Source organism: Myotis nattereri (assembly GCF_964212035.1).
Source record: "Myotis nattereri genome assembly, chromosome: 3".
Taxonomy (NCBI): domain Eukaryota; kingdom Metazoa; phylum Chordata; class Mammalia; order Chiroptera; family Vespertilionidae; genus Myotis; species Myotis nattereri.
This window is the reverse complement of record NC_138077.1, coordinates 90,730,432-90,754,731: the sequence shown is the minus strand read 5'-3', so window position 1 is coordinate 90,754,731 and position 24,300 is coordinate 90,730,432. Positions and strand designations below refer to the sequence as shown.

The 24,300-nt window shown below is 37.7% G+C and overlaps 1 protein-coding gene across 1 annotated transcript; it reads left to right on the top strand.

Annotated features, from left to right (window-relative positions):
- Positions 1-19,191: 19,191 nt before the first annotated feature.
- LOC308514977 (large ribosomal subunit protein uL4-like) lies at positions 19,192-20,463 on the top strand (the record flags this gene model as incomplete). The annotated part of the gene is given in 2 exon segments (XM_081085326.1): positions 19,192-19,557; positions 19,561-20,463. Coding segments are annotated over 2 exon segments (1,263 nt in total). The 5' UTR covers positions 19,192-19,197.
- Positions 20,464-24,300: the final 3,837 nt, after the last annotated feature.

The window sequence follows — 24,300 nt, the reverse complement described above, 5'->3', positions numbered from 1 at the left end:
TCTTCTTAAACATTTGTGATTATATTAAGAATTTCTCATGCTATTATATTCTAGGTAGTTGTGAACCAAAAAGATCATTATTTCATGAAAATAATTGGAGCCGCAGAGAATTGCATTGCTGGATCTTATCTTAGAGCAAGGGTGGGGAACCTTTTATTGGTCAAGGGCCATTTGGATATTTATAACATCATTCACGGGCCATATAAAATTACCAACTTAAAAATTAGCTTGCTATATTTGGTCAAATATTTAATTAAGTCACCCCTAATGTCTTGGCAGGGCCAGATCAAATGATTTTGTGGGCCTTATACAGCCCACGGCTGACATTCCCCATCCCTATCATAGAGATTACCAACTCTTGTACTGCTTAGTTGAAGAAACTGCAGGTCTAGAGAGCTTTATTGACTGAATAAAGGTTTCACAGCCATAAAATACCAAAATTAGGATTAGAACTGAGGTATTAACTCCATGACACATTACCTGTATAGCTTATAACATATACATTCTAATTGAAGACACTTTTTTCTATGATGACTGAGATATCTCCCTTTTCAACTTGCAGTAAATTAAAAATACATAAGCAGAAATTGACTGTGGGAAAAGACAGAATGATCAATTGAAAGAAGACTTAAATTAGAGTGTTGGCTTTGCCAAATGACAGTGAGAAAGACAAATAACAGGTTCTAAGCTTTAGTTCTCTTACTTATACAAGCAAAGCGAAATACTTTCCCTGTAGGTGCCCCAAAACTCTCATAGAGTCAAATGAAATAGCCATGAAAAAACTTTGTACACTATGAAGCAAGTTCTAGAATTGTAAAAATATTATAACTGATATACTGGGACTTAGAATACTATTTAAAGATCTTTACTTTGATTTTTATTTGCCTCAACTCAGTATATCGTGATTTTTTTTTTATTATACAAAACAAAACAATCCAAATGAAAAATAGGCAAAAGACCTTAACAGGCACTTCACCATGGAAAATATACAGATAGTAAATAAGCATTGTAAATATGCTCCACATCATATGTCACGGGAGAAATTCAAATAAAAATAATAATGAGATACCACTACACATCTAAACAGAATGGGCAAAATCTGGCAACACCAATGAGGACGCAGAGCAATAGCAACTCTCATACATTGCTGATGGGAATGAAAATTTAGAAGACAGTTTGTGGCTTCTTACAAAACTAAATGTTTTCTTACCATATGATCCAGCAACGTTGCTCCTTGATATTTCCTAAAGGAAATATCATGTCAACTTATGTCAATTTATGTCAACACAAGAATCTGGACACAGATGTTTATAACAATTTTATTTATAGTTAACAAAACTTGGAAGCAACCAAAATGTCCTTTAGTAGGTGAACGGATAAATAAACTAAGGTAGATCCAAATATGGAATAGTATTCAGTGCTAAAATGAAATAAGCTATCAGACCATGAAAAGGCATGGAGGAACCTTAAATGCATATTAGTAAGTGAAAGAAGCTAATCTGAAAAGGCTATATACATATGATTTCAACTATATAAATTTGGAAACTATACAACTAATAAATCAATGGTTGCCAAGGGCAGGTGGGGAAATGAATAGGGGGAATCTCAGAGGATTTTTTATGTCAATGAAATACGTATGATATTATAATGCTAGATATATGTCACATACATTTGTTTAATCCCATAGAATGTACGATGCAAAGAGTGGACCCTAAGGAAAACTATGAACTTTAGGTGATTATGATAGATCAATGTGGTTTTATCTTTGGTAGAAATATAACATTCTGGTGAGTAATATTGATAATGGGAGACACTGTGCATAAGTGTCAGCAGAACTTAATACAGGAAATCTCTGTACCTCTTCATTTGGTTGTAAACCTAAAACTGCTCTAAAATATAAAGACTTAAAAAATTTAAAGCCTATCATATTTTTTTTTTATTTCTTGTATGTATATGTATGGAGACTCAGTGGCTTTAAAATTCTTAACCCTTCTTCTCCTTCCAATCCTTCTTAGCAAATGACCTCAATGTGCAATTCATTAAATAAAGGCAATCCACAAGATGGACCTTCCAATTTATATTACTAACTCTTGAGTTTCTTTACATTTCTATCTATGTTCTCTTTCTCTTTGGTTGTAATGGAAAAGGTATTATTTTTTCATTCTAAAATCCATTTCACTACCTGGGCTTCAGATTATATCTTTCCTCTCCTACAAAATGGTACTTCTATTAAAGGTTGTGTATACGCACTCTCTCCACTTCTCCATGGCTCATAACCTCAACTCACTTCAATCTATCCACAGTCCCCATTATTTCACTAAATATCTCTCTTCATTGTCATTAATTATTTCTGGAAACCCATGAACAATCATCAGTCCTTACGTTATCTGATCTCTCTATTAATCACTTCATTTTCTTAGGACATTTTCTTCCTCTCTGGCCATTCCTCCATAGTATTTTTATTTAAATCTTTCTTTTAAATACTGTATTATGCAAGTTTCTGTCATTACCTCTTTTTCTCACTCTAGTCATGCTTTTCTAGGCTCTCTCACCTTCCACTGTTGTTTCAAGTGCCATCTGCATGTTGTTGATGTCTCCCAAATCTGGATCTTCATCCCAGAACTGATTGAATGTTAAAACATGGTCCACATATGGGTTATATGTAAATATCTGCATTTTACTCTGCTACTGGCACCTCAGACTCAGCATTTCCAAAATTAATGCATCTTCAGTTCCAAACCTATTCTTCTGTTCTGTCTTGAAAATGACACTAATTTCCACCCAATTACCAAATACATATATTTCCATATCATCCTTATTCCTTCCTCTATCATTTTCTCCATACTTATTCAATTAAAAATTTCCTGAATTTTACATTCAATACATCGTATTTCTGATCACTTCTCTCTTTTTATGCTGCAACTACCAGTAGTTCACACCAAATTATCTCTCACCTGGATAATTGTTACTCCTGCCTATGCTCTTGCTTCCTTCTCTCAACTTATACCCCCTGTAATCAGTTGTTCATGCATCAAGCTCAATTATATTTCTAACTTGGAAACCTGATACTATTTTTCTCCAAATCCATAATTTATCAATGAATTTCCATGCTATTATGTACAATTCTTAACATCTTTATATGTGCTCATCAACTGGCTTCTGAGTATGCCTTCAGCAATAACAAACTTTTTCACTTCTAGAAAAGTGCACATTCACCTTGACCCTAAACTTTTAATTTTTCTGACATAATACAACCTTCATTAATTGTCATAGCCCATGACTATTTTCAGCTGACAACTTTCAATTATTTGCCCACTTTTTTAATTTAAAAAATATATATTTTATTGATTTTTTACAGAGAGGAAGAGGGATAGAGAGTTAGAAACATCAATGAGAGAGAAACATTGATCAGCTGCCTCCTGCACACCCCCTACTGGGGATGTGCCCTTGACCCTTCAGTCTGCAGGCAACGCTCTATCCACTGAGCCAAACTGGCTACGGCTCTTTGCCCACTTTTGACCTGCACTGAAAAGGATGATTTTTTTCTGATTTTTAAATTATTTTCCAGAGTGCTTTCTAGAGCAGAGGATACTGTCCTCACTAAAGTGCTTCTCACATTGTCTTTTATTTGCCTGTCTTATTGTCTATATTCACTATTAGAATGTTAGTAGGATGCATATCTGTCTCATTTAACATTTCTTGGAACCAATTCTAGCAGGTAGAAGGAAATCAATAAACTTTTGTGGAACACAAAAGGTAACTATGAGAACAAAATAGGACTATCAAATTTCCAATGTTATTAGTAAAACAAAGAACTGCAAAGAACAATTTAGTTATTATCACAGACATTCCCAGAGATAGGTGTGCCTGATTTAAATTAAAAATTTTAGTTTCAATTAAAATACATGTAGAACCAATCTAAATTAAATTAATTGTTGATCATGAGCCTTTAGATTTACAAATAAAATAAAATCATGAGCATTGGTTTCTAACTATTTGCTCCTTCTCATAATGGAAATGACCAATTTTTTTAAAAAAGGGGGAAATTTTCTATTCATGTTAGAAATAAGCTAAAATTGTACAGTCCATTTTGCAGTAAATTACTATAGAAAGTGCTGCTATATTGGCACTCTTATAACCTGGGAAGAATGAATATTAGTACAAATGTCAGGGCCATAAAAATTTTCACACTTTTTGACATAGTCATTCCAAATTCAAAAAGATATATTAAGAATATTATGAGAGTTATGTGCCAAGATTTACATATAAAAGCATTCTGTCTTATATAAGGTTTCTTCAAAGACAGTTCTAACTTTGAGAATTCACCTGCAAGTGAATTATTAAGAAAATGCTCCCAGGGAAACCAGTAAGGAATTGGATTCATAAGACAGGGAAGGGGAGATAAATCAAGCAAGGCAAGATTTCAGGCAACATACAAGCTTTAAACTAATCCCACAAAGTTGTTCTAGACTATAATCTTGAGTTTGAATAAAGGTTGTCTCAATTTGATGGAAGAGAACTGGGCTTTATACACTGGCACCCTGTATAATATGTTCTAGACCCAGCATCTTTTTTGCTTGCAAGAAAATATCCCCTTTATCTTATGGGCAAATTTTCAAGTAGTGGGGCATTAGAAGCAAAGGAAAAAAAAGTTTTGGAAGGGGGCAATGGGCATACAAAATTGGTAAATGATAACTGAGGGGATCTAGGTAGAATGTAAACAGTGACTGAGCATAAACATTGAAGTATTTTTAATCATAATGAAATGGAAGAAATGGAAGTCAGTAACAACTGATTGATGGGTTATACAAAACATCCATGAAATTGCACAGAACAATTTAGTTATCATAGAACTTCTAAGCAGCCTTTAAAATGATGGTTCTGCTTTTAATAACATTAAATGATATGGAATACTTATTTAATTTTATGAAATTGGAAGAGAAAGAAGTTAGAAAGAAAAAGTTTATGTGCCTCCAATATTTAACTATCTCTCTATATAAAAGCCTAAGTGACCGAATGACCAAACAACCTGTTGACTGGTCGCTATGACATGCACTGACCACCAAGGGGAAGACACTCAACACAGGAGCTGTCCCCTGGTGGTCAGTGTGTTCCCACAGCCAACTTCCCTCGGCTGGTCAATCTCCCTTGGTCCCTCCCCCACGCCAGCCCCGATCGGCTCTGATTGGGACTGAGCCAGATGGTCCTGATTGGCCCCAATTGCAGGCCAGGCTGAGGGACACCGCCCGTGCATGAATTCATGCACCAAGCCTCTAGTAACATATGTGTATGTGTATGTCTGTGTATTACATATGTACGTATGTGTGTGTATAATATGTATAGCACACACAACATCTATCTTACAAAAGCCTACATTTTGAAGTACAAAATTTAAAGAAATTTCCAAAATCAGAAAATAAGAATATAAGATAAATGATGGTTTGTATAATAAAATAAAATACTATAAAACTGTGTATATGAGCACTTGGTTGACCCAAGTAAATAAATGAAAGGCCAAAAAGCAAACACTGAAGTACACAGACCTCAGAGTAAGACTGTGTTGCTTTAATTCTTTTTTCTGCCTCTTAGTGCTTCTGTGCCCTTGAGCAAGTTACTTTAACATTGCAAGTTATCAGCTTTCTTATCTGTAGAAGAGGGGTAACTAAAATGTTATAATATTGTTGTGAGAATTAAATAAGCTCCACAGGAAAATTACTTACAACTGCGTTTGGCAGAAAGAAAATACTCATAGATGATGAAAATTGTTATTAGTACATAGTAATATCTAGTACTTTACTATATATTTATTCAATAATAGCAAAAAGAAATACTTCTTTTGCAGCCAGACAGACAAGCAGTCAAAAAAGTAAATAAAGCCCTAGCTGGTTTGGCTCAGTGGATAGAGCATCAGCCCATGGGCTGGAGGGTCCCAAGTTCAATTCTGGTCAAGGGCATATACCTAGGTTGCAGGCTCGATCCCAGGCCCTGGTCAGGTGGCTCCGAAAGGCAACCAATCGATGTCTCTCTCTGTCTCTCCACCTCCTTTTCAGTCTCTCAAAAAGTAATCAATGGAAAAGTATCCTTAGGTGAGGATTACAAATAAATAAATAAATAAATAAATAAATAAATAAATAAATAAATAATAAAAGTGGCTATATACTGTTTTACTACTTTTAGGTAGTAATTAGAAAAATACAGAATTCTTGCCTCTTATCAATGCTAATATGAAAGGTTTCCCAAAAGTAATAAGTTTTGTGGGAACAAAGGTCCCTAAAAGAAACATGAAAGAACATTTATGAACATTTATATGGGTGGGAAATGTGATGATTTATTGTTCTGTGGTAAAATGTCAACTGTTTGACTGGGAACAGTGATTGCAAAAATATATAGCCAAAAGAGAAAAAATGCTTGAGAAAAATAACAACAGATAACCTGTTAAAAATTTTCTAACAAGACATTCTGACCCAAATATGATAGATTCACTATTAGGTAAAGGTGTTCATCAGGAAACCAATGGAGTGACTCATTGAGAGGAAAAATATTTTAATTTAATTTAATTTTTTAAATTAAATCTTTATTGTTCAGATTATTACAGTTGTTCCTCTTTTTTCCCCCCATAGCTCCCCTCCACCCAGTTCCCACCCCACCCTCTGCCCTTACCTACCCATAGGTGTAAAAATTTTGTCCAGTCTCTTCCCGCATCCCCCACACCCCTTTCCCGCCCCGAGAATAGTCAGTCCACTCCCTTTCTATGCCCCCGATTCTATTATAATCACCAGTTTATTCTGTTCATCAGATTAGTTATTCACTTGATTTTTAGATTCACTTGTTGATAGATGTGTATTTGTTGTTCATAATTTGTATCTGTACCTTTTTCTTCTTCTTCCTCTTATTAAAGGATACCTTTCAGCATTTCATTTAATACTAGTTTGGTGGTGATGAACTCCTTTAGCTTTACCTTATCTGTGAATCTCTTTATCTGACCTTCAATTCTGAATGATAGCTTTGCTAGATAAAGTAATCTTGGTTGTAGGTTCTTGGTATTCATCACTTTGAATATTTCTTGCCACTCCCTCTGGCCTGCAAAGTTTCTGTTGAGAAATCAGCTGACAATCGTATGGGTACTCCCTTGTAGTTAACTGACTATCTTTCTCTTGCTGCTTTTAAGATTCTCTCTTTGTCTTTTGCTCTTGGCATTTTAATTATGATGTGCCTTAGTGTGGTCCTCTTTGGATTCCTTTTCTTTGGGGGTTTCTGTGCTTCCTGGACTTGTAAGTCTATTTCTTTCACCAGGTAGGGGAAGTATTCTGTCATTATTTCTTCAAATAGATTTTCAATATCTTGCTCTCTCTCTTCTTCTGGCACCCCTATAATTCGGATGTTGGTACTCTTGAAGTTGTCCCAGAGGCTCCTTACACTGTCTTCATATTTTTGGATTCTTTTTGCTTTTTGCTTTTCTGGTTAGGTGTTTTTTGCTTCTTTGTATTTCAGATCTTTGACTTGATTCTTGCGATCCTCTAGTCTGCTGTTGGAAGTCTGTATAATATTTTTTATTTCAGTCAGTGTATGCTTAATTTCTAGTTGGTCCTTTTTCACAACCTTGAGGGTCTCACTAGACTTATTGAGGATCTCATTAAATTTATCAGCGGTCTCACTAGATTTTTTGAGTGTCTCACTAAGTTTATTGGCAGTTTCTAGAAAATTCTTGAAAAACCTTAAAAATGTGGTTTTGAACTCTATATCTAGTAGTATAATTTGCTCCATTTCTGTCATTTGTGACCTGTTTCTTTGTCTCCACATTTTTTATGCTTCCCTGTGTTGATAGAGTGGCTTTCTGTGCTAGGTGTCCTATAGGGCTCAGTGGCTCAGCCTCCCCAATTACCTGAGGAGGACACTCTTGGTGCACCCCCTTGTGGTCTTTGTGCACAGTCTTGTTGTAGTTAAGCCTTGATTGTTGTGGGTATCACTGGGAGGAATTGACCTCCAGGCCAATTGGCTGTGAGAATCAGCTGTGTCTGCAGTGGGAGAATTTCTGTGCTGGAGACACCCTTCTGGGGCAAGACTTGCTTTAGTGGGGCTTTGGTGCTCACTGAGTCTTCCCCCTGAGTGTGTCCCTTATGGATCTGAGGAGTTGTAATCTGGATGGTCCCACTCTAACCACTGGGTACACTGGCTCTTGGATCTCTAAGGAGGTGTTAATTTAGCCTCTTCCTGAGGCTACCCAGCAGGAGCTCAGATGTGAAGGAATGCAAGCTGCTGTGGGGCCTTGGGTCAGCTGCAGTTGGTTAGGTAATTTTCAGATTGCAAAGGGCCAGGCCTTTCATATGCAAAAGCTGGTGCACAGCTTGGGTAGGGTGGGGGCTGGGGGTCGCAGGGAATCAACAGGGCGGAGCAAACAGCTATGGCTGCTCCTCAGTCCTGCCTTAAGAGGCCCCACTTCTCAGTGTCCCGGTAATCGCTGCAAGCACCTCTGCGAGAAAGCCGCCCTCGAGGTCCGACCGATGCCAGACAGTCTAGCCCAGCCGTGGGCAAACTACGGCCCGTTTGAAATGAATAAAACTATTGAAAAAAAAGACCGTACCCTTTTATGTAATGATGTTTACTTTGAATTTATATTAGTTCACACAAACACTCCATCCATGCTTTTGTTCCAGCCCTCCGGTCCAGTTTAAGAACCCATTGTGGCCCTCGAGTCAAAAAGTTTGCCCACCCCTGGTCTAGCTTCTCCCCTTATGAGTCTGGATCCCCAGAGACTCGCCCAGAACTGGAGTTCAGACCTGTCGGGAGCTTGAGACTCCCTCCCAATTGAAAAAGACAACCGTGTTCTCAGCCACCAGCCCTTTCCATGTGTGCCTCCATACCTCTGCACTTTACTTCCACACCACACCTCCTCTGAGTCTCAGTATGCTTTTCTCTTTCCTTCTAGTTGTAGAATTTCCACTCAGCCAGTCTTCCTGTGGTTCTGGATGATTTCTGTTTTATCTTTTAGTTGTATTTTTTAAGTGGTTGTGCGAGGCAGCAATTTCCAGTGTTTACCTATGCCGCCATCTTGGTTTTTCCCTCAAAATGTTTTAATTTTGAATTTGCGTGTATCCCTACACTTTTGAATACTTGCTGATGAATAATTTGTAGAGATGGTTTCTAAATCCCTTTCTCTTCCTTATTGTAGTTTGTGCCTATAGCATTTATAAGATCTCTAATCTAACATTCTAGTTTTCTCTTTTGACTTTTTATTTAAAAGTATACAACTTTTCTTGTCTTACTCTGATTATATAGACTGGATCAAGCAAATTTTTAATTGGGCCTACTACCTGTATAGAACTCAAATGTGCATAATAATGCATACATCTTTAGCAGTTTGTATTTTAAGAGCTCATGCAAATATTTTACTTAGTTCTTAAAGATCACTTAAAGAAAAACCCACAATCAGCTTGATCCACAGGGTGAAACAGAATCCAGCTATTAGACACATTAACAAACAATAAATGGAAGTAAATCATTATGGCAGTGAGACAAGCCTTGATCTGGGATTGAGATAACCGATAGTCTTTAATTTGCAATCAGCATAATCAATTACACCTCACAGTCTCATGAGCAAGAATTTAGATCTAGATTATCTCAAGGTTTCATTCTCTATTCATCTACCTCATAATTTTTCTAATTTATTTGTTTTTGTTATACAACTAAATGTAAGTTCAAATGGTCAGGTCCATGTCTTACTCATAGAGGAATATCAGAAGTGTGATAAATTCTCAATAAATAATTTTAATAAATTAATTATGTCCAGAAATATGACAACTTAGGTATTCAGACATAACCACCAACTGAAGATAACCCAAAATACTGAAAAGTGAATAAAACCTTCTTGTTAACATAACTGACAAATTGGAAGAATAGTAAAGAAACATCAGGCTGAACTCTGAATGTAGGCTGGAATCCAGAGAGAAAAGTTGAATAGCAAAGACACTTTTGTCCAAAGGGCACCTGCCAAACTGGAAATTTGAGCTATGGTTTTCAAAGGTGTTTTAGTCTTATTATGAAAGAGAAAAAGCCAAGGTTTGCCCAGATTGAAGAGCAAAACAGCACTCTTCTAATAAAATTTAGAATGCACAGTTAGCACCATCCATTTAATTGTGAATCAGAAATATTGAAGGGGGAAAATTTTTTACATTAAATATGAACTGGGGCAAAATTTACATAAATTACATAACTTTATACATTTTAAATAAATGTAGAATAACCTATTATATTTGTAGATTTACAAAATTGCATCATCAACATGGCTCAAAACAAAACAAAATTCAAGCTGCAATTTTATTTTTAAAAATATTTCTGTTTAGCATCACCACCAAATGGTTAGTACAAAGAAGCATAATATCTTCATACAAGAACAAAAGTTTTCTAAGAAAAAAATCATTAAATCCCATTTCAAAATTCAAACCTATAAACATGGATTCATGAGAAAGAATCAGAAGAATGAACAGAGAGCAGAAATATGCCTGCATAATTTTTAATATTAGGATTTCCAGAAGAGATTGTAAATAAATTTTCTTACTATGTCACAAAGAATATAATGTAAAAAATAATTATAAACATTTATTAGAATACCAAAATCAATTTAAATAAATCAAAATCAAACTTCTAGGGGGAAAAAATAAAAGTAATAATAATAATAATAATAATAATAAACACTTCCAGGGGAAAAGTAATAATAACAATAATAATAAACAAAGACATTATGAATAGCTTTAATAAGCATACAGACACAGCTTAAAAGAGGACTTGTAGCTGATTTTGCTCAGTGGATAGAGTGTTGTGGACTGAAGGGTCTGGGTTCAATTCTGGTAAAGGGAAGGTACCTCAGTCGCAGGCTTGTTCCCCGCCCAGGTTGGGGCATATGCAGGAAGCAACCAATCTGATGTTTCTCACTTTCTGTCTCTCTCCCTCCCTCCCACCCTCTCTAAAAATCAATGGAAAAATATTCTCGGGTGAGAGTTATCAAAAATGAATGAATAAATAAATAAAAACTGAAGATTAAAAAGACTAGTGAACTGACAGATAAATTACATGAAAATATCTGCAACAAAGCCTATAAATTTATTCAGAAAATAAAAATAACTATGAACACATACATTAATGTTCTATTGCTGCCATAACAGCTTACCACAAATTTAGCAGCTTACACAACACAAATTTATTATCTTTCAGTTATATAGGTCAGAAATCCATACAGGTGCTCCTGGATTAAAATCAAGGTTTATGCAGACTGCATTTATTTCTGGAGATTATAAAAGAGAATCTACTTCCTGCTCATTTGGGTTTTTAGAAGAATTTGGTTTCTTGCTGTTATAGCAAAAGGTGTATTTTCTTGTTTGCTGTAAACTGAGGGTCATTCATATCTGCTAGGGACTGCCATATTCCTTGGTTTGTGATCCTCTTCCTGCATATTCAATGATAGCAACTATGGGTTGAGTCCTTCTCAAGTTTTCCACTTTTAAGGGCTCATATAATTAAATTGAACCCACTCTGATAATCCCAGATAATCTTCCCATCTCAAGAGCTTAATTATTTCTGCAAAATATTTTTTGCCATGAGCGGGTAACATATTCACAGGTTCTGAGGATGCAGACATGGGAGTCTTTGAATGACCATTATTCCATTTTTTGAAACATCTTTACTGATAAAAGGGTAATATGCTAATTAGACCAGACATCTGGATGACCTTCCAGACAAAACCACAGTGGCGGAGCTGCCACAGAGGCAGTTAGTGGGATCAGGCCAGCAGGGGAGAGCAGTTAAGGGGGTCAAGCTGTCATGCAGATTGGTTAGGGGCTATCAGGCAGGCAGATGGTTGTGTGGTTAGGAGCCAGCAGTCCCAGATTGTGAGAGGGGCTGAGGGACACCCTCTGCCATGGACGAATTTCATGCACTGAGCTTCTAGTATAACAAAGAATTAGGAAGTCAACATCACCAGAATTCCATAAAAAGAAAAAAATATATAAAACAGAAAATGTTAAAGACATAGTCGGTGGCTGGGAATTTGTTCAAGATTATGAAATTCACCAATCCACAGGAAGTTCTAGGAATCTCAGGAAAGGTAGATAAATAAATAAAAATTGTAATATGGTCACATGTACTGGTAAATACCAAAGTACAGAGAAAGATTTTTTAGTTGGTTGGTTTAATGGACCCAGAGAAAAATTTATTACCTTTAAGTTAGCAGCCTTTATGTTAATGATTAACCAATAAGTACAAATAGTTGAAGTGAACTTTTAATGACTCTATAACTTCAATATGCTGAGGGAAAATTATGACTTCTGTAGGTTTATAAACACAACAAATGTACTAAAGAAGTTTTTATGTACACAGCTATTTCATACAGACTGTTTATATACCAGAAAAAATTCCAAGCATCTACACACACTCACACACATTTCAGGGTCCACATGACTTCATTGATTAATTATATTCAATATTTAAGTAATAAAATCAATAATCCCAGTTTTACATCCACTCTTTCAGAAAATATAGGAAAGGGGCATAGTTCACAATTTACTTTTTTGGTATTTGCATAGCCCTAAAACTTGGAAACTATCCTAAACAAAAGAAAAATACAAATCAGTGTCACTCATACACAAGGGTGCAAAAATTGTTTAAAAAGTATCAGGAAATTGTATAATAAGAAAAATGCAACATGGCCAATTGAGATGTATCATAAAAATGAATTTAAGAATTAATTAATGATACAGCATATTATAAAGAAGAAAAATAATATATGACTTTAATAAGTGCTGATAAAGCATTTGTAAACATGTATCATTTATGATTAAAAACTCTCAGCCAACTATGAGTAGAAGGAAACTCACTCAATTTGATGAAGGGCAGTTATGAAAAATATCCATGGCTAACAATGTTCTTTGGTCCCACTTATTTTCAGAGAATAACATTCTCCTATATGCCTGAAAAGGAAGGAAAAACTAAAATCGATGAACACTAGAAATTAGCATTGACCTTGAGAAAAGTATGCACACAGGTACTGAATAACATGAACATAAATATCTACTGTAGCACTCTTCATAATAAGCAAAACTTAAAATTACCCAAATATCATCACTATTAGAAGTGAGGGATGCTGATGGGAATGTTGGAGCAAAGAAGTAGGAAAATCAGCTCCTCCATAAAAATAACAAAAACACTAACAAAAAATAAAAATTAATTTTTCCAGTTCTCTTGAAATTACCCAAAGGCTAGCAACAATCCAAGATATTCATGAAAAAAGACTAAATCTTGGTTTATATAGTGATCTTTGTAGTGTATTAACTCTCCCTATTTCTATTTCCTTCCGAGCTTCATAGTAGCTTCAAAAACTAACAGCCCTACAATCACAATGAAAAGCAGAGCCTAGCAGCCACTGGAGAAGAAATACTGGAATTGGAATGCTCAAAAACAGTATTTTCAGAAAATTGCCATTATTTGATCTGTCTGGCAGTTCCATGGAAACCCCCATTTGCAGGGCTTGTCTCTATTTGACCTGACTCAAAGCTCACTCAGTGCAAATAGCCTTTTCCCAAGGGGAGTTTGTCAAAAATAATCAGCAGCAACTATTTAGATCACAGCTGCCTGAGGCAGCAATAATAGTTGGGACAAACAAGAAGCTGACCAAAAGCACTTAAAGGGAAAAGCTAGGAGCGAAATATCCATTGGAAGCTTTAAATTGCTCTGACTTATCCCTGGGATTCTAGATGCCATGCACATGTGTAGGCTGTGCTGTGCTCAGGGCTGTGCATGTGCCTAGGAAAGACCTGAGAAGGTCTCTACCTGATCCCGAGGCTCTGTGCAGACAAGAGGTAAAGGCTATGGGAAAGTTGTAAACTGCCTGCCTGAGCATTGAAGGTGTACCCCACCACACACACAGAGACCCCTGACAAATGTTTGGAAACTGTTCTAGAGATTTAACAATATTTCTGTCCAATCATTAGCTGACCACTAAGATAACAGAGCAGATACTTCAGTGGCCACACACAACAAATAATAGAATTTTCAGAATTAGTTCAGGAAAGTCATTAAACAAACAAAGAGCCAAAACAATAATAGCATCAACAACAAGCTAGGAAAGGGTGGTCTGCTTTACAGAGTTGCCACACTATATTGCTTAAGTATCTAATATTCAATAAAATGAGACATACAAAATAAAAAAAGATAATATCAACCATTTAGAAGACAAAAAATTAATCAATATACACTGTATCTGTGAAAGCCCATACTTTGAACTTACTAGACCAAGGCATTAAATAAGCTATTTAAAATATGCTCAACTACCCTGTTTGGGGGCAGCATCCCAGAGGCAGTGTGCAGATGAAGATGGGAGTCATGAGGGCCACCTAAGTGGGCACTGGGTGTGGGGTTCAGTCATCAACGGGTCTCCCAATCATGGCCACTAGGTCATCCTCACGGGGTCCCTGGGGCAGCCCCTCCGCGGGAATGGCTTGCTGCGCAGCTTCACCTTCCAGGTCTTGGCTCCAGAGCCCTGGGCACAGTCCAGCATGACTCAATGATTGTGGGAAATGTGCAATAAAATGTGAAATGTGGGCCCTGCAAAAAAAAAATAATAATAATAATAAAAATAACAATAATAAAATAAAATATGCTCAACTAACTATAGGAAAGCCTATTTAGAGAATTACAAGGAATATTTCAGAACCATATCTCTGCATAGGGATGTTAGAGTAGCCAGATAGAAAGGCATGAGCTAGAAGAAGTTGGAAGAGGCAGCTGGGGCTTGTAGGAACTAAGTGTGAGATGTGACAAACTGAAAATGGACAATGGAGCTGGCAGGCCCCTATGTGAGGAGGAAAGATTCAGAATCCACCAGGATGTGGTCTATCCAGTGGCATAATACCTACATGAAGGGCTGGCTTCCCTACAAATAAATCCTCACCTGCTTTTGTTGCCATTTATTTTCTCTTGTTTGAATTCATTCCTGAAAGCAAGACAAGAACTGGGAGCACAGAATACTGTCTCTGGCCAGAGATTACCTCCAGCCAGAGACCCCCTTGATCACCACTGACAGATATTTCAATAAACATATGGAAATTATCATGAGGAGCCAGATAAAAATTTTGAAGTTGAAATGTACAATAACTGAAATTTAAAATTCACTTAATGTTTTAATAGCATATATAAGCAGGCAGAATAAAGAAACAGTAAAATTGAAGATATATTAACTGAGAATATCCAGTCAGAGAAACACAAAGAAAAAATAACAAAAGAGAAATTAACACATCCTAAGATACCCTACTATGAATCACCCTCAAACATACAAACATAAACATAATGAAAGGCCCTAATGGGGAGCTGATAGAATTTTTTAAAAGAAATAATGGTTCAAATGTTTCCAAATTTGATGAAAATCATTCAGGAAGCTCAATGAACTTCAAAGTATAAAAATTTAAATAGATCCACACATAGATATCATAGTCTAACTCTTGAAAGACAAAGAGGGAATCTTAAAAAAAAAAAAGACAAATTACTCCTACATGTAAGAGATTCCCAATGATATAAATATCTACCTTCTCATCAGAATCCAAAGGAAGCCAAAAAGCAGTGAGTTGACATATTCAGAATGCTGAAAGAGAAAGGCTGTCAACCAAGAAGTATACATTCAGCAAAACTTTATTTCAGAAATGAAGGTGAAATTAAGTTTCCAGACAAACAAAATGAGTCCCTAGCAGAGGTGCAATATAAGAAACACTAAAGGGAGTCTCTCAGACTGAAGTAAGAGGAAAGTAGCTCAAAACCACCTGAAGGAATACAGAGCAATGGTATAGGTCACTACATAGCTATATATGAAAGATAGTACAAATACATTTTTTGTAACAATTTTCCCCTTGTCTGATTTAAAAGATAACTGCAAAGCAAAAAATGTAAATATGTGTTGATAGATATATAATGTATATATGTAATTTTTATGATAATATTACAAGGTAGGAGAAGGAATAGAGCTATATAGGTGCAATCTTACGATACTACTAGAGGCCCTAGTGCGTGAAATTTGTGCGCTGGGTGGGGGAGGGAGGTTCCCTCAGCCCAGCCTGCACCCTCTTCAATCCAGGGTCCCTTGGGGGATGTCCGACTGCAGTCAGACATCACTCTCACAATCCTGGACTGCCTGATCGCTCAACTGCCTGACTTCCTGGTCACCCCTAACTGCCACCCACACTGGCCTGGTCGCTCCTAACTGCCCTGCCCCCTGGCCAGCCTGGTCACCCCTTACTACCCATGCTGCCAGCCTGGTCCCCCCCAACTGCTACCCCTGCCGGCCTGGTCACCCCTCATGGCCCCCCCTACCAGTCTGGTCACCCCATGCAGCCTGCTGTTCAGTCGTTTGGTCATCCCTCACTAAGCTCCCTGCTGACCTGATTGCCTCAGGCAGCCTGCTTGTTCAGTGTTTGGTTGTCCCTCACTAACCCCCCTGCTAACCTGGTCATAGGCAGCCATCTTGTGAGGGCATGAGGGTTAATTTGCATAGTACCTCTTTATTATATAGAATTAAAATTAAGCTGGACCCTGGCCAGTTTGGTTCAGTTGGTTGGGCTTTGTCCTGTGCACCAAAAGGTTACCAGTTCCATTCCATGGTAGGGCACAAGCCCAGGTTAGGGATTCAATTCCAGGTTGGGGTATGTGTAGGAGGCAGCCAATGGATGTTTTACTCTCACATCAATGTTTGTTTGTTTTTTTCTCTCTCTCTTCCTCTCTCTTCTTCTCTCTAAGCACTAGAAAACAACTAAAAATAGATATAGTAAAAGATATAGTAAAATAAATTAAATGAATTAAAATAGCACAGAGAAAAATATCTTTTAACACAAAATAAAATAGTATTGAGAAATAGAGGAATCAAAAAGACATGAAACATATAGCAAAATGGCATATTTAAATACTATCTTATTGGTAGCTACATTAAATATAAATGGATTTAACAGACCACTAAAAAGACAAAGATTGGATATGGCTTTAAAAAAAAGTCTTATCCAACTTTATGTTGTCTACAATAGGCAGAATTTACGGGGTGGGGGAAATGTAGATTTACAATTGTGAGTACGCAAAATATAAGATTTATTTTTATATTATTATTTCTTAATTGCTGTGTTATTTTCCATCTGAACAACTGTAAACCTACACTTGTCCCACCCTGTGTATTCTATAACACAAATAAGGCGAAAGTAAAAGATACAAACATTTTAAAGGTAAAGAAATGAAAAAAGATATACAATGCACACATTAACTAAAGAAAGCTGGAGTGGGTCTACTAATACCAGACAGAATAGACCTCAAAAGAAATATTGCTACTAGAGAAACAGTGGAACATTTTATAATCATGAAAGGGTCAAACTATCAAGAAAACACAAAAATTATAAGCATATATATATATATATATATATGTATATGTATATATATTATATATATATATATTATATATCCATATATATATATATATGCTTATAATTATAATATATGCTTATAATATATATATATATTATATATCCATATATATATACCTAACAACAGAGCCCAAAATTTTATGAAGTAAAAACTGACAGAATTTATGGGAAATATAAATAGTTCAACGTAACAGCAGGAGACTTCATTATCCCACTCGCAATGATGGGAAAAAATAGCTAGAGGGGGAAAAAAATCAACATGGGAATAGAAGGTTTGGAAACACTATATATCAACTAAACCTAACAAACATATATGAACACTTCAGTGAATAATAGCAGAAATCATATTCTTAAGTTTGCATGGGCATTACCTAGGATTGATAATACAGTAAGCTATTAAACAAGCCTCAGTAAATTGAAAAGGATTATGATAATATATATTCTCTGTCCCCAATTAAATTAATTTTTAAAATATTTTTATTGATTTCAAAGAGGAAAGAAGAGGGAGAGAGAGATAGAAACATCAATGATAAGAGAGAATCATTGATCGGCTGCCTCCTGCACACCTCACACTGGAGATTGATCCCACAACCTGGGTATGTGGCCTGACCTGGAATTGAACTGTAACCTCTTAGTTCATAGGTTGACACTCAACCACTGAGCCATTTTTAGAAAATTTATATATACATGAAAAATAAAACATTATTCTCCCAAGTAAATTATTTGCCAATAGGGGGAGAAAACACAATGGAAATTTTAAAATACTATGAGATTAAAAAAAGGAGAAACACAATATACAAAACTTATGAGATATAGCTAAAATAATGCTTAGTGGGAAATGTATGGCTGAAAATATCTGTATTAAAAATAAAAATATCAAATCAATAACCTAAACATGTGTCATAGACAATTATAAAAAGAGGTAACTATGAACAATGATATGGTAGCAAAATAGATAACCTATATGAAATGGAAAAATTCCTACAAAGACACAATCTAGAAAATGTAACTCAAGAAGAAATTATTTAAAAATATGAATAGAGCTATAAAAAGTAGAAAGATTGAACTAGAAATATATCAAAAAACATTTCACAAATGAAACCCAGGTCCAGCTGACTATACTGGTAAATTCTACCAAATGTTTAAAGGAGTATTAATACCAATTCTTCACAAAATCTTTCGGAAAATAGAAGAGGAAGTAACTCTTCCTAATTCATTTTATAAGGCCAGTGTTACTCTCCTACTAAATCCAGGTAAAGACACTATAAGGATAAAAAGTATAGAGTAATACCTCTAATCATTATAGACATAAAAATCCTAACTAAAATAACAGCAAAATGAATCTAGCCATATGTAAAAAGTAGTATAGTAATAATCGACTTGGATTTATTTCAGAAATGCAAAGTTATTTAAAAAAAAAAGCACAACATATAAATAGAATAAGTGGCAAAATAAAATAATTTTGTGCACGGGATCGGGCCTACACCGGCAGTTGGACATCCCCCAGGGGTTCCCAGATTGGAGAGGGTGCAGGCTGGGCTGTGGACACCCCTACCCACCATGCATGAATTTCATGCACCGGGCCTCTAGTTCTGTATAAAGAAAATCCTCAATAACAAAAATATAGATCATCAATGTTGTAAGATTAAAAAGCATAAAATACTCATTGTATTTCTACACACTAGCAATCAACAATCTGGAAATGGAATTAAGAAAGTAATTTTACTTACAATAGAATAAAAATACTTCTCTCCCCACCATGGCGTGTGCTCGTCCACTGATATCTGTGTACCCTGAAAAGGGGGAAACATCTGGCAAAAATATCACTTTGCCTGCTGTGTTCAAGGCTCCCATTCGACCAGATATTGTGAATTTTGTTCACACCAACTTGCACAAAAACAATAGACAGCCCTATGCTTTCAGTGAATTGGCAGATCATCAAACCAGTGCCGAGTCCTGGGGTACTGGCAGAGCTGTGGCTCGAATTCCCAGAGTCCGAGGTGGTGGAACTCATCGTTCTGGCCAGGGTGCTTTTGGAAATATGTGTCATGGGGGCCGCATGTTTGCACCAACCAAAACCTGGCGCCGTTGGCACCGCAGAGTAAACACAACACAGAAATGATATGCCATCTGCTCTGCCCTCGCTGCCTCAGCCTTGCCAGCACTGGTCACGTCTAAAGGTCACCGTATTGAGGAAGTTCCTGAACTTCCTTTGGTGGTTGAAGATAAAGTTGAAGGCTACAAGAAAACCAAGGAGGCTGTTTTGCTTCTTAAGAAACTTAAGGCCTGGAATGCTATAAAAAAGGTCTATGCCTCTCCGCGAATGAGGGCTGGCAAGGGCAAAATGAGAAACCGTCGTCGTATCCAGCGGAGGGGACCTTGTATCATCTGTAATGAGGACAACGGTATCATCAAAGCCTTCAGAAACATCCCTGGACTTACTCTGCTTAATGTAAGCAAACTGAACATGTTGAAACTTGCACCTGGAGGGCATGTGGGCCGTTTCTGCATTTGGACTGAAAGTGCTTTCCGCAAGTTAGGTGAGCTGCATGGCACTTGGCGTAGAGCTGCCTCCCTCAAGAGTAACTACACCCTTCCCATGCACAAGATGCTCAATACAGACCTGAGCAGAATCTTGAAAAGCCCAGAGACCCAAGGAGCCCTCCGAGCACCACACAAGAAGATTCACCGCAGAGTCCTGAAGAAGAATCCACTGAAAAACCTGAGAGTCACGTTGAAGCTAAACCCATATGCAAAGACTATGCGCCGGAACACCATTCTTCGTCAGGCCAAGAACCACAAGCTTCGGGTGGATAGAGCAGCAGCAGCACTAGAAGCCGAATCAGATGAGAAGGGGGTTCCAGGCAAGAAGCCTGTGGTCGGGAAGAAAGGAAAGAAGGCTGTGGGCCTTAAGAAGCAGAAGAAGCCTTTGGTAGGGGAAAAGGCTGCAGCTACCAAGAAACCAGCCGCTGAGAAGCCGGCAGAAAAGAAACCCACCACAGAAGGAAAGAAGCCTGTGGCATAAACTTACATTTGTTTATTCCATAACAGTAAAATCACTTTGGACAGCTAATGTTGAATAAAAATGATCAAAGGCAATGAGAAACATAAAAAAAAGGTATTTAACATTAAATTTAACAGACATAAAAAAAGACTTTTACAATGAAAGCCGCAAAACATTGTGGAAAGAAGTTAAAGAAAACGAAGTAAATGAAAAGTCATTCAGTGTTCCTGGATTTATTTATTTATTTGTTGTTGTTAATCCTCACCCAATAACTTTTTTTTTCCTTTTGATTTTTAGAGAGCATGGAAGGGAGGCGAAGAGACACAGAGAGAGCAACATCGATGTGAGAGAGACACATTGATCAGTTGCCTCCCACACAGGCCAGGGATTGAACCTGCCAAAGAGGTAAGTGCCCTTGACTGGAATTGAACCTGGGACCCTTCAGTCTGCAGGCCAACACTCTAACCACTGAGCAAAATAGGCCAAGGCATATGTTCCTGGATTTAAAAATGTAATGTTATCTACACATTCAATATAATTCATATGAAAGCCCCAACTGCATTTTTTGACAGAAATTGATAAGCTGATTCTACAATTCAGATGAAAATTCAAGGGGCCCAAAGAGCAAAAACAATAAGTTTTAAAAAAGAATAATAAAGAGGATTTCACAAACTTACACAAAGCTATAGTAAGTTAGACAATGTAGTACTGGCAAGAGAATAGACAAATAGATATAGATCAATGACTAGAACTGAGAGTTCAATAAATTCTGATTTTTATAGTTAATTATTTTTTTAATAATCATGCCCAGATAAATTCAGTGGGAAACCAATAGACTTTTCAACAAATGGTTCTGGGACAACTGGATATCCACATTCCAAAAAAATGAATGCAAACCTCTATGTCAAATCCCATACAAAAATTAACTCAAAATCGATCTTATCTCTAAATATAATGGTTAAAATGATAAACACGTAGAGGAAAACATAGGCATAACCATTCATGGCAATGGATTTGGCAATGGATTCTTATGACACCACAAACCAAAGTAAAAAATAAACTACCTTTTACCAAAGCTATAAACTTTTGTGCTTCAAAAGATGCTGTCACCCTGGCCAGTGTGGGTCAGTTGGTTGGAGCATCATCCCATGCACCTAAAAGCCACAGGTTCTATTCCTTGTCAGGATATATATCTAGGTTGTGGGTTTGATTCTTCGTCAGGGCATGGACGGAAGGCAACCAATCAATGTTTCTCTTTCTTTTTCTCTTTCTCCCTCTCACTTCCTCTCTTTCTAAAATAAATAAATAACAAATCCTCCAGTGAGGATAAAAAAAAAAAGATGTTAACAAAAAAGTGATAAAAAAAAGCACACGATGGAAGAATATATTTGTAAATTATATATTTGATAGTGGACTACTATCTAGAACAGTGATGGCAAACCTATGTCACCTCTGACATGCGAACTCATTTTTTTGGTTGATTTTTCTTTGTTAAATGGCATTCAAATATATAAAATAAATATCAAAAATATAAATCTTTGTTTTACTATGGTTGCAAATATCAAAAAATTTCTATATGTGACACTGCACCAGAGTTAAGTTAGGGTTTTTAAAAATGATGACACGCCAAGCTCAAAAGGTTTGCCATCACTGATCTAGAATATACAGATAACCCTTGCAACTTAATGAAAAGACAATTCAATTAAAAATAGATAATGGATTTAAATAGACATTTCTTCAGAAAAGATATAAAATGGCCCGGCCAGCATGGCTCAGTGGTTGAGCATCACCCTATGAACTAGGAGGCCATGGTTTGATTCCCAATTAGGGCACATGCCTGGGTTGTGGGCTCCATCCCAAGTGTGGGACATAATGGAGGAAGCCAATCAATGATTCTCTTTCATCATCTATGTTTCTTTCTCTCTCTCCCTCTCCTTTCCTCTCTGAAATCAATTTAAAAAATAAAAATAAATAAAGGTATAAAATGGCTATTAACTTGTGAAAAGGCACTCAACATCATTAATTGTTAGGTAAATGCAAATCAACATTACAATCAGATACCACTTTATATGCCTAAAATATCTATAATAAAAGTCACAATAAGTACTGTTGGCAAGGATGTGGAGAAATTGGAATCCTCATACATAGTTGATGGGAATGAGAAACTTTGGCTTTTTCCAGTAAAACTAAAAGGGAATCTTTAAAATAAAGGCAGAAATAGATAATCATTTTCAAAGCAAACAAAAAATTGTGCTCTCCGGCTGGGGTGGGGGTGAAGGACCTGGATCAGTGGCCTGAAGGCAGCCCTCGCTGGCTTGGAATCACAGTGGTCGATCAGGGAGGGATGCGGGATGCAAAATTTCGTCTCTCTCTCTCTCTCTCTCTCTCTCTCTCTCTCTCTCTCTCTCAGTGTGCCCCGTGTCTCCAGTGGGCGGGCAAGGGCTCAGTTGAGGCGATGTGGGCACCGCTTGCCTTTGCCCCAGCCCCCGCACATTGGGACATGTCTCTGGTGGGCGGGCGAGGGCTCTGGCCAGGCGATCTGCACTGCTTGCCTTCACCCCAGCCCCTGCCCACCCCCAGATCGCATAGGGACATGTCTCTGGTGGGCAGGCGAGGGTGAGGGCAAGGCGATCTGCACTGCTTGCCTTCGCCCCAGCCCCTGCCCACCCCCAGATCGCATAGGGACATGTCTCTGGTGGGCAGGCGAGGGTGAGGGCAAGGCGATCTGCACTGCTTGCCTTCGCCCCAGCCCCCGCGCATTGGCACATGTCTCCGGTGGGATGGTGAGGGCTTGGGCGAGGCGATCTGCACTGCTTGCATTTGCCTCAGCCCCTGCCCACCCCAAGATCGCACAGGGACATGTCTCTGGTGGGCGGGTGAGGGCGAGGGCGAGGGCAAGTCCATCTGCACTGCTTGCCTTCATCCCAGCCCCCGTGCATTGGCACGTGTCTCCGGTGGGAGGGCGAGGGCCGGCTGAAGCGATCTGCACTGCTTGCATTCGCCCCAGCCCCTGCCCACCCCCAGATCGCATTGGGACATGTCTCCAGTGGGAGGGATCAGGCGAGGGGATCCGAACCGCTTGCATTGCCCCAGCCCTCCTCCACCCAAGGTCGCATTGGGACGTGTCTCCGGTGGGCTGGCTAGGGCTCAGTGGAGGCAATCAGTACAGCTTGCCTTCCCCCAGCCCCCCGCTCACCCCCAGATCGCACTCAGGAGTGGGTCCCCTGTCTCCGATGGGCGGGGGAGGGCTCCATCGAGGTGATCAGCACCGCTTGCCTTAGCGCTGGTAGCACAGGGAGGCCTGGATAGCTGCTTGTGCTGTCCTACCCTGCCTGCAGTATGCAAATTAGCCGCCATTTTGTTGGCGGTTCATTTGCATATCACCCTGATTAGCCAATGGGAAGGGTAGCGAAGTTATGGTTAATTACCATGTTTGTCTATTATTAGATGGGCTTATACAGGATATCCAGAACAGGCAAATTCATAAAGACAGAAAGTGGATTAGTGATTTTCAGGGTCTGGAATGGGATGAGGGTGGGGAGGCAATGAGTTGTGACTACTAATCCTGATTAAAAGAAAAAAAAAATCATGGAGTATACTGTGAAAGCAACCATTTAAGATAGAGGTTTGGAGGAAGTGTGATTTGATGGTAGGGGTTCTCTGATCAGAAAGAAATGTCTTTAATATCCCATAATACAGCAAAAAGTCCTCCAGGTATGTGCCCTGACCAGGAATTGAATCTGCAACCTTCTTTGGTGTATGGGAGGACACTCCAACTAACTGATCCACCCAGTCTGGGATAACTGTACATAATTTTATAAACCCTTCTATATTGTGATATATTTCATAATAATATTT